This window comes from Monopterus albus, unplaced genomic scaffold (genome assembly GCF_001952655.1).
Source record: "Monopterus albus unplaced genomic scaffold, M_albus_1.0 scaffold40.1, whole genome shotgun sequence".
Lineage (NCBI taxonomy): Eukaryota > Metazoa > Chordata > Actinopteri > Synbranchiformes > Synbranchidae > Monopterus > Monopterus albus.
The window spans coordinates 1,685,049-1,697,378 of record NW_018127920.1 but is presented as its reverse complement, the minus strand read 5'-3'; the positions used below and the strand labels follow the sequence as shown (position 1 = coordinate 1,697,378).

At 41.0% G+C, this 12,330-nt stretch overlaps 1 protein-coding gene across 1 annotated transcript in view; it reads left to right on the top strand.

Moving 5' to 3' along the window:
* Positions 1-3,750: 3,750 nt before the first annotated feature.
* The window catches only part of si:ch211-158d24.2 (multiple epidermal growth factor-like domains protein 9), a 31,523-nt gene continuing 22,943 nt past the window's right edge, over positions 3,751-12,330 (top strand). The window contains 2 exon segments of the mRNA XM_020599314.1: positions 3,751-4,712; positions 9,172-9,376. Coding sequence (XP_020454970.1) covers positions 4,145-4,712; positions 9,172-9,376 — 773 coding nt within the window. The 5' untranslated portion in view covers positions 3,751-4,144.

Below are 12,330 nucleotides of genomic sequence, written 5' to 3'. Positions count from 1 at the left end.
AAGTTTCATGTTCACATTGTCTGCTTCGATGTTGTTCTTGTTTTTATGTTCTTTATTTTATGTTATAGTCCTCTTGTTTCCGTTCTATTTACTTATGTATAACTGTCATATGCCTTAATAAAGTATATAAAAAAAAAAAAAAAAACACCACCTACTCTCATCCGTTTCCAGGGCGAAGCGCAGTTCATCTCGACTCGTATGGAGATCTCCATAAATAAGCATTACAGTTGTCCTTCTGTTGTGAAAGTTTGAGTGTGATTGTTTTTATCGTAAATATGTAACGTTATCATTAAATTCAATATCAGAAATTAGAAGAAGACATTTTAAAATCAGAAGTAGCTATAATTTACAGAGCCCTCTGATGCCATTATTCACTCTTGTACTTGGCTTCAGTACATATCTATCGGTAAATTAGTTCTGACTGTACATGCTGTAGATACTGCACACTCTGCACTGCTGCTATTGCACTTCTGTTTACATGCTAAACTGCATTTCGTTGCCTTGTACTTGTACATGGGTAATGACAATAAAGTTTAATCTAATCTAATCTAATATGGTCCCAGTTATACTTTAACTGTTTCAAAAACATATTTATCGATATTCTTTTTGCCATATTTTATGACTTTTTCAAATTTTATTAAATCTCTATAGAAAAGAAAATATTGTGACTAGACATTGATATTTTATATGGCTGTAATCAAGTGACTATGTACTGTCAGTGTTTTGGGTCAAAATGCCCCCAGTGATAAACTCCATTAAGGGCTATAGATTTTATGGATGTTTTGCATCTCTGGATGATGTAAAAAGTAAGTGCCTGAATAAAACAAAAATGTTGATATATATACGATGGACATGGCGGCACCACTTCCCTCCACTATTCAAAAAAATAATTTTTTCTCTAAAAAAATTCAAACTAAAAACTTTATGTCAGATCCCAAAGAGACTGCTTCTTTCAGCTCAAGATTTTACAGTACACGTTATACATCCAGGTAGTCTGAGGATAAAGCATCTCGGTTTCTAAACTTGATTAAAAACTGCAAAGTGACCTCTGAAGGTTATAAATCATTTTGTGACAGCAAAATACCTCAAGATGAAGTCCTGAATGCTAGTATGAAACTTAAAAACAATAAATCTCCTGCCAGTGATGGTCATAATTTTATACAAAATTTTCCAACAAGCTGGCACCTTTTCTTTTCAGTGTTATTTCTGAAAACATTGAAATTGGAGTTTTGCCAACTACACTTACACAAAGCCATATCACCCTTATTCTAAAACCAAAAAAGATCTGCATTTAATAGGTAGCTGGCCCCCTATTTGTTTGCTTAATAATGACTACAAAGTTCTGGCATTATTCTGGCCAACAGAATCAAAAAATCAAGCATAATCATAAGCATAAACTTTATTACCAAGTATTATCAAAAATACAAGGAATCTGACTCCAGCTCAATGGCCCCCAATGTGCACAACAATATAAAAACAGAATAAAACCAAAAGCACAAGTAAAAAAACAAAGACAAAAATTTACACACATACATTTATACATAGACAAAAATTTACACACATACATTTATACAAGTTAAAAGAGCTCCTGTAGCTAATGTACATCTGTACATTGTTGCACAGCAATGTGTACACCATCCTGCCATACTCTTAAACATAGACTAACTGTTGGCCAAGGGAAGAAACTGTCCTTGTGTCTGGTTGTTTAAACCTACAGTGACTTGTAGCATCATCCAGAGGGGAGGAGTTCAAACAGATTGTGTCCTGGGTGTGAGGGGTCTACAGAAATCTTCTCTGCTCTCCCTTTAACCCGTGAGGTGTATAGGTCCTCCATGGAGGGCAGGCTGGCACTGATTTTTTGCACTCCCGACTGTTCGCTGGAGTCTGTTCCTGTCCTGTTGGTTGGAGAACCAAACCAGACAGTGATGGAGGTGCAGAGAATAGATTTGATGATTCCTCTGTAGAACCGTATGAGCAGCTCCTGGGGCAGGTCGAACTTCTTGAGCTGGCACAGGAAGTATATCCTCTGCTGTGCCTTCTTGGTGATGGTTCTGATGTTGGATGTCCACGTCAGGTTCTGGGAGATAGTGGAGCCCAGCAATGTTGGATGTCCACGTCAGGTTATGGGAGATAGTGGAGCCCAGGAATTTGTAGGGCTCCATGATTAAAACAGTGTTGTTCAGTACAGTGAGTGGAGATAGGGCAGGGAGCTCCTCCTAAAATCCACTATCACAGTTTTCAACATGTTCAGCTCCAAGTTGTTGCGACCACACCACAGGGCCAGCTGTTCAACCTCCTGTCTGTAGGCTGACTCCTCATTGTCTTGGATGAGACTGATGATTGTTGTGTTGTCTGCAAACTTCAGGATTTTACAAAGTGGTCTCCTGAGGTACAGTCATTCTTACAGAGGGAGAACAACAGCGGGGAGAGCACACATCCCTGTGCTTATTGTCCGGGTGCTGGATGTTGTTTCCCCAGCCTCACCTGCTGCTTCCTGTCTGTCAGAAAGCTAGTAATCCACTGACAGGTGGGGGGCAGGCACAGTGAGCTGGGTCAGTTTGGAGTGGAGGATGTCTGGGATGATGGTGTTGAACTCCGAGCTGAGGTGCACAAAGAGGACCCGTTCATGGGGATTCAAGATGTTGCAGGATGTAATGCAGTACCATGTTGACTGCATCATCCGCGGACCTATTTGCTTGGTAGGCAAACTGCAGCAAATCCAGCTGGGGGCTGTGATTGTCTTCAGGTGTGCCAACACCAGTCTCTCAAAACACTTCATGATCACAGATGTCAGAGCAACAGTTCTGTAGTCATTCAGTTCCCTGATGGAGTGTTTCTTGGGAACTGGGATGATGGTGGAATATTTAAAACAGGAGGGAACTACACAAAGCTCCAGTAATCAATTGAAGATATGTGTGAAAATGGGACCCAACTGGTTGGCACAGACTTTCAGGCTGCCTGGAACTGATGCCTTTGTGATCTTTTGTTGTTTTTTTTTTAAAGGCTACAGACAGTGATTTCCCAGACCCTCAGAGGTGGGGGGCTGAGGGGAAGAGAGGTGGTACTGGGGGAAGCAGCTAGTGGTTGTGGGTCCAAGATGAGGTGTGTAGAGTTCATCGTTTTCACAAAAAGAACATAAATTTAACCTTAGGTTTAAAATAGATATTGCGGATGGTTGATATTGTTGAGTCATGTGTAGCAAAAAAAAAAATTCACATTTAACATTAGGTAATGTTTTAACTTCCTGCGTGGGTATTGAAATTTGGTGTTTATCTTTCAATAATTTTATTGTATCATCTTCAAGCTGGCTGATATCTGTAGCTAATACGTTTCGTTTCTTAATGTAATTTTGTCAGTTTTTGAGCTAAATCGCCAACATTTCAGTGTCTAATATGAATAAATATGGTGAAATGAGACAACCTTGAAGGATAACATTTCAGTGATTAAAATGAATAATTATGGTGAAATGAGACAACCTTGAAGGAATCCTACATTGATTTCTAAGCTAGGGGTAGTACCGTTAGGAGGAATGCGGAGTAATAATAAACAATAATAATAATTTCGCAACTCAATGTTGCGGTAACCACTTCCACAATAATAAAACTTCAGAAAATCAGATGTCGCTACCCACTGCGACCACTGGGGGGAACAAACACAGACGACCAAGCCCTGAACATCACAATCGACAGCAGCATATCGAAAAACAAGGCACCGTGGGCCATTTCCACAGCACAGGGAAGAGAATAACGTTACATTGTGTAAAAACTGAGACTATCATACTATCTAAATCTATCCTATTGACACGCCATCTTTACAAAATGCTTCCATACGTTTAATGAAGTACAATTTATGAATGGAACATAGGTTACGTTTTCATAGAGAGCGTTTGATAATTTAGTATTGTCTCAGTGGGCGTTACATCGACCAGAGCTGTCAGGGCTCCCATTGGCGCAAGAATACGTCAATCTCGGGTGGCTCATGGTAGGTTGCAAAGCAGGTGAAGTCTTGACTGTGGCTCACAGGGCAACAAGCAGCAGCGTACTCCTCCCGATGGATATCAATGGTGGAATAGGCTACTTATCCATTCAGGGACAGGTCTGAGAGAGACCATTATTGGAGCTTACATGGAGAGCTGAAACCGAATATGACGTTAACGTCCTTAATGATGTACATATCGTCGGTTAGACTATTTACTTTATGTGTATATATCGGATTTTCTACTGCTGCACCTCGCATCAGTCAACACGATGCGTCGCCTATCTCCAGGATCCCCGGCTCAGCCTCCGACACCTGGGAGACCTTCCACACCGACATGCCTCGTACCTTACCCGAGAGGTTTGCTCCTGGGCCTCAAAGCGGAATCACACCGTCACCTGCCATTGTTCCTACCGGCCCGACCACCACTGCTAACCCTGTCACTAAAATTACGAGCATCTTCCAGCTTCCTACAACGAACCCGACCACCACCACCAGTACCGGCGCTACTTCCATCCTTGATACTGGAATAATTTCAGATACTAAAGAGCAAATCATAGCGCCAATATCCAGAGTAATCGGCGCGCGCAAACGATCCATCGATGCACAAACATCACTTTTTTCGCCGGCGAAAATGCTGCAGACCATGGTGTCCATGGTCTCCCAGCGCACGGCAAACGATGCCTGGGCTGCAGATAATATTGGCACATCTATTACCTCAGTAGAGAACAGTCAAGGTGAGTACCTTTTAATGAAATGGCTACCAATACCAGTGAAGACAGAATTATCCATCATCATTAATATCTTCTCGTTCAGAAAAGATTTCAATTAAAAAGAAGACACCCATGTCTCAATATAGGCTGGAAGGGCGCACTTTGGTTCTGACGCAGAGATTGTCCAAATAAATTTGATTGCAACAATGGGCAGACCCCTCAAAGACCAGGAAATCGCAAATTCCTCAGAACACAATACTTGAACAATATGTCTAATGTGGATGTTGCTGTGTGGGCTATATTATATTCCAGAGGCCTCGCATTATACGATGTGAGTGGGTTGGAAAAGGGGGGCTATGAGGGGGTGTAAGGGTGATCCTGTTGTTCAGTCAGTGTGCATAGCATCCATACCTACCAATGATCTTTTAGTGTTAGACCAGACATGTTTTGATAATGACAGGAAATTACAAGGAGCTGCTCATATAGCTGCTTCACCCCCTCTATTGTTGTTTGCATGGCATATATAGAACAAGGCTATCCAACCAAAATGGCCAGGCAGGCTAAGCCATGAATGAGCAATGACAGTGGAGCCCCTCCTCTCACATCAGTATCCATGTGGATGTGTTGTTCTTCAGCTTACACACCAGCAGAGGCTGAAGGATCTGGTCCAAAAAGGTTCGGTAATGGTTGTGAAAGTCTGCCAAAGCCAAGGATTTGTGTTAGCAGAGCAGGCATTCCCTCTTGTTATTAGGAGATAGTGTATAAAGTCTTTAGCTCTCCACATTTATTTCACCATCTCCTTAAAGAATATGAAGAATACAAAATAAAAATGGCTTCCCATGTTGTTTGCAAAATCATTTCTTTATTGTCTAACAAAACCTCCTTGTTTCCCCCCAGCCCACAGTGTGCTCTGCTTCATGGTGCCCCCAAGCCAGAACGAACTGGACTGCTTTGTGTCATATATTCAGTCTGTTATTAGCTGCTCACACTAAGTGTTAAGTCCAGTCAAGCTTTTTACATTGACCCTCTGTTCTCCGCACCGTGTCCTGACTTGCTGTCAGCATTGATCTCAGTGATAGGAGGAGGATTAGAAAAGCTGATCAAAATGGCTGTTTTAGTGTGCCATGCTCATAAATGGCTGGCTCTAATATTGGATATATGTCCTGATTTTTGGAAGAAAGAGACACCACCATTCTGATTGGTGCGACGGGAGACTCTGTAGCCTAAAGTGGGGATTAAGTGGCCCATTAAAGATCTAACCCTACCCTGGATGTTCAGTGGAATATTTTTGTGGTCAGTTATAATGCTTGGGAATTGGTTTTGTATTTTCTTTGTTGATGATGTCATTCTAAATTGGTAAATATGGTATTTTATTAAGTATTTTTCTGGTCATATTGTTTTTAAATCTTGGGTTTGAGGCCGGATTTTCCTTTGAAGACTAATAAATGTATACAAATTTTATTTATCACTTAGAGTGGAAACAGCTAAAAATGATTTGCAACTACTTTGATAATAAAGATAAGATGACCTTTTTATTAAACCCACAGCAGAGGAAGGTGCAGTGTTACAACAACAAATTTGATAACGGAAGGAAAACGAAACTAAATGGTTCAGTTCACATTATTGCACAAACTGTCATTAATTGCACAGTTTTGTTGTGAGTGGTCTATTAGGAGCAGTATTGAGTGTAAAGTCTGGCTGTAGCGGGAACAAAAGACCTCTCCTTCACATGTGCATCACGTGCATGTGAAAAAGGTCCTCAGAATCCATCACCTTGTACCTTACTGTAGTTAACTGCAATTTCTGTTTACTATTGTTAATGATTTAGGCTAAAATGTGCATGCTTGGTACTTCCCAAAGTAAATCAGTCAGTGTTATTTATTGGTGTGTATTTGAACCCTGAAGTCAAACTGAAATCTGCACCGGTGATCATACATGAAAGATTTACCCTTCTGGATTGAAAGCAGAGAACTTCAGCACTCTTTATTGTGCTAGTGTAAAGGCCACTTGCTTGATAACATCATGTCAATAAAGGCGTCACCTGGGTTAATGCCTTGCAGCCATCCAGCTACTGTTACAGTCTCTGACAGGACAGGTACAGTACAAGGTGTGCTGTCATATAGTTCAGGTTGTCCTATCCCTGAAACATCTCAGTACTGAAGGCTGATAATGTGATTTGACTCTCAAGCCAAAACTGAAAGTGGAATTTCCCTGTGGGGGCGCCTTCCCCTGCTCTTGTTTTCAGGGTAGCAGCACAATCAGGTGAGCCGTGAATTGTGCAAGAGAAGGGTTTTGAGACCTGACTTGTTGTGAACAGCCTGCAATTGTCTGTGCCTGAATACCAGCCATGCTGTCACACCGCTTTACAACAGTCAGATAGATGGAAGTGAGGTGAACTCTGCCTGTGTTTCACCCCTTTTTCTCTCCACTACACACAGGTCCAGTCCGATCTACATCAAACTGTAGTGAGGCTGTACAGACCACCTCACAGGGCCCCCGTCCCACTCCTAGAACAAGCATGGATTTAGGAATGAACTGCATAGTGTGTGTGTGTGTGTGTGTGTGTGTGTGTTTTGTGCCTTTGGTATTATTTACATTGTGGGGCCCGAAACCTGTTAACACACTTACATTGTGGGGACCAGGGGCTGGTCCCCGCCATGTAAATCACTGAATTTTTGGTTAACAACATGGTTTAAAGTTAGGGTGAGGTTAGGCTTAGGTTAAATGTTAGGGGAAGGGTGTGTGTGAGGTTATAAGCATGCCCTAGACCTCAGACCGTTTTAGGTGTGATCAGAACAGCCAGTTCTTGAATGAATGTCAGAGTAGAAGAGGGTCTGATGGTATAGCTACTCCACAGGCTTACATAACCAGAAGCCTTTCTAAGTTACATAAAGGTCCAAGCAACAGTGGAAGAGCAGCATAATCTGAGTGGGGCACCAGGGCAGGAATACATTAAAGTTCAGCTGCCCTTTCTTCTTTAACTAACTGCTAGCTGAGGTATTGTGTGTATTCTGTGTGCACACCACATGTGAACCAACCGTTGTGTCTTGCTCCTAGATCTCATCTCTGCCTGTTTTCCCTGTCTGTTTACTAAGCACATAGTGGAGACATACAGTCGTCACTTGCCACACCTAGCCTGAGATCAGATAAATAATAGATGGCCTCTCTGTACTACTGTCACTCATCCCCATGTCTGCCATTGTATGCTCTGGTTTCTTCAAGTGCACCAGTTTGAACACAAAGTGCTCTCTCTGCAACCCAGCCAGACTCAGTTTACTAGGTTTGATGAATCATCATGAGGTGAAACAATCATATACAAGATATCTTTTTAAAACCTTAAATCATGCTTTATGAAAATTCTAAATTCAGGATCTAGAAGTAGACTCAAGGCTGAGAACACTGCATTTTTAAGCTTCTAGGTTGATGAGTGTAATGTGGATGTGAAAAGTGAATTTGCAACTCTCCTTATCAATTTGTACTGAGCTGCTCCCAGGGGTTGATGATACAAGAAAACTGTCAATGGATAAAGCAACTTTAAGTGAGTGATAGTGGGGTGCTGGTTGCACCTGACTGCTCTCTGTGTTACTGTTTACGGCTATGGTCACACTAGCCAACCATTCAATGAAATGTCCCTGCATTGATGTCACAGTTCCAGTGTGAGTAATAAAGAAATATTGAGCAGAGTGATTGCAAACTAAAAGAAGTCTTTGGGACCAGTGTTGAAGGTTGTAGCTGGTAGGGTAATATATTAATAATGCCACTAGAAAAAGGACTTCTTCATTTCCAAACAAAACATAGAACTGTTTCTGTTGTGGTCGGTTCAAGGAAAATTTAGCTCTCTTTTTAACACTCACACAGACGTCTGCTGAATTCTCTAACCACACATACTGTACATGCATGACTACTAAATTGGCCTGTAGGGATTTTAGTAATATGCAGTCTGTATGATCAAAATATCCTGCCAACAGATTGGAGCAATTCTGTTTTGATTTCCATGAAATGATTTGCAGACTTGTAGTGGCCCCTCGGCTGGTCACCATATTGTTTTATGTGTCTAAGCGCAGCCTGAAAATAAAATAAAAACAGGCATGACTTCAGGAGCAGACCACTATATCGGGGAAATGTCTTTTAATAGACATTCAAAATGACCCACCATTAATAATTGCTTTGAATTTTACTGGTTGCCGTAATTGGGTTTGCTGCTGTTTACTTTGAGTTATCAGTCAGTCCATCCATTTAGTTTGTAGACCACGGGCCTTGGTGTTAATTATTTACTTATTTATTTATGTATGTGTGTGTTGATCAATCGATTGATTAATTTAAACAATAAATCAGCCCTCACAATACCCAAATTATAAAATAGAATACAATAAAATAATGTGTTTCTCAGACTTGTATAGTTATCACTGCCAGTGCATCTCATATAGTAATTCTCATCTTTTGTCTTTCCCTTTCGTCCTGAAACGCCTGTCCATCCACTCAGAGGGAATTTGTAACTGCAGCAGCGGTGCTGAAGGGATTTTGGATCCAGATGATTGTGAACAGGGCACAGGTCAGTGTTTGTGTCTGGCGGGCTACAGCGGTCTGCAGTGTGAGGACTGCGAAGAGGGATACTTCACCAATGGCACCAGTGGCTGCTTGCCCTGCACCTGCGACTCCTTCGGCGCAGTGAACCACCTTTGTGACAGGTCAGGCTGCTTGATGAAATAATATGATGGAGGTCTATGTTTGTTTTATCAACATAATTGAAGAGACATGGTTAAATTATTTGCTGAATGTCACCAGAATGTGCTTATCTCAGCATTAATAAATCTGATGAAATTTGTATCAAGATAATGTTATATTGTATGCTAAATATTGAAGCTGCTCAGATCAGTATTTTTATTAACATTGGATCAAAAGACTGGATTTGCAGCTTCCCTCAGCTCATTATTTTGGTTGTACAGTTCACGCATTTACTCTTTTACTCAGATGAACTCACTGTACATTATCTGGCCAGTGCCAAGAATCACTTAAAAAGATTTTTCTCAGAGCTTAGGCCCAAAAGATGAAACAGAGCCCAAAGGAGAGTGAATACTGTGTGAGACACGACTGCAAAGGGATGCTAATGTTGCATCCTGTCTGCTGAATGTGTCGACTTGCTGCTATTTGCTAATACGTTAGCTATAGAGTGTTATAAGTTAACTTATGATTGAGTTTAGTTGTAATGCTAAAACTAGCCATGTTTATGCACAGTTACCTGGTGTGTTTTCACTGCTGTTTGAGTGCTCTTGCTCACCCAAGACACTGTTTGAACTCTAACTTTATTTGCATTTTAAAAAAAGCATGGCATTGGACTAATTTGTATACAAGTGCATGATTGGATGAACACCAGTTTATATTGCCATGCAAGTACACAAGTACACAGTGGGGATCAGATTGAATGAATGTTTATGACTGACAGCATTCTGTAGTATGTGGGGAAAAACAAAAAGCTAATTGTGGGATCTAAACTTGGAAACGATTCCTTTGAGACAGATTGAGGCTGCTGAGCTTTATTTTGTGTTAATGAATATTTCCAGGTGTCTCATATGTGGCGTGGTTGTACACATTATGTTTTTATGACAAAGCTAGACATGTCTTTCCAAAGGACTACTATCTTTAGCAACTGAAGTACTGTGGCCTGCCAGCCCAAACAGACTGTCTGCTGTCAATTAGTGTTTATTACCTCCTAAAGACTGTGACGAGATGTTCTGAGTTTTGCTCAGACATTATGTTCATTATGAGTCATTATTCTGCCTACTGAGCCAGGCCATTGTGCTGCAGGCACTCCTGAAGGCAGCAAAAATGTTCAGAGTGTGTTTACTCCTCACTTTCAAAGCCAAGAAACACAGTAGGCCCTTATATGCAGTGCCCCTACAATTCACAACACAGTGACTTGGATAAGTAAGCTGCATGTGTGGTTTAGGAACAAGGTTTAAAATAGCAGCTGTGTCTCTAACCATGAAAAGGAATACTACTGCTTTTGAAAGGTTTTACTGAATATCCTCAGTGTGTGGAGGACTTGTGTTGTCATGCGCTGAAAAATATGTCATAGCTTATGTAAGATAAATTATAATAGGTGTAGGTCTTTGATGGAATCAAAGGATGATTTTGTTTTGATTTTTGTTATGAGGATGTTATGAACCCTGAAATACTGTGTCTAGGGCTCAATGGGATGTATGAGAAGGTGCATTCAGGAGGTTTACTTCAGGGCTTCTAGCTTTTCACACAGTGACACACCTTATACAGTCCTTCTCAGACAGTCTGGACCTGAGCACGGCTAACCCTGTTAGCCTAACCTTGCTCCCTCAGGAGCTTATAAATTACAGAGATTAGCCAGCTTTCCTACCCCCAGGCTGTTGCTTTAGGTATTCTTCTCATTAAGTAATGATCTGAGATAGAGTCAGTCAGTTCTGTTACTGTTACAGGAACACTGACCAACTTATATCTGGATTTTGAAGTATTAGTTCATTTTTTTAACCATTCATGTTTGCATATAATGTGTTCAGAAAATACAAGCTGCAGACAGATACGTCTACTGTATATATACAAATCAACAGTTATGCTAGTTGCCTATTGAGGCTGTGTCTGGGCACAGAGATGCTTTGATTGAAACACTAACATCAGCATGCTAACGTACAGTGACAATAGTAGCATGCTGATGTTTAGCAAGTATAATATTTACTGTTTTTACTATGTTAGTCTAGCATGCCTACATCTGTTAGCATGAAAGACTTATGAGGCTGAATTAGTTAAGCAATTATTTGGTCATACTGCCTTTATCTTGCCAGAGAGGTGCATGCTGGGTCTGCAAGATGGCCACACTCAAAGAATCATAAAGCCTCAACAAACCTGGTAAAATCTATAGGCAGTTTATTATCTATAAGAACCAGTAGTGAAACCAAGAACCATTTAAAAATTGAACATACAGTAGGATATGATACACTGAGTAGAGTATTACACGCAGACATCTGAACATTTACACCCACCTGAGCTGGAAAAAACATGGGAATTAATTTGATATGCCAGCACCTGCCAGGGCTTGATTTTAAGGATGTCCTGTCATCCTGGGGCTGATAAAAGTAGGATTGGGGATGATGTCAATTAAGTTTTGGACAAATGTGGGACAAGATTTGAAAAAAAAAAAAAAAAACAACCTCTGCTAACGTTACAATGAACGGCAATGAAAGTAAAACTGACTGCACGCTTTGTGTAGCAAACAGTTTTTATGAAACCCTTAACACACACACGGTGGGCCAAGCGTCACCGAACGTTACAATGAACGGCAATGAAAGTAAAACTGACTGCACGCTTTGTGTAGCAAACAGTTTTTATGAAACCCTTAACACACACACGGTGGGCCAAGCGTCACCGCTGTCATTGACTGGCACCGAGAGTGTTGGAGTGATGAGAGTGATGCATAAGGGCAATGGCGTCCCGTGGTGGGATACTGCAGTTAGCGTTAGAAAATGCACTGCAGAGCCAGACCCTGACCTCACAACAGCCAGAGCTAAAACAGAGAATTCAACCCAACCAAATAAGGCAAGCTTGCTAGCATTAGCAGTTAGTGCTGGACTGTTTGATGTTAAAAGTAATGGTCAGGTACTGTTGTTTGCCTGTT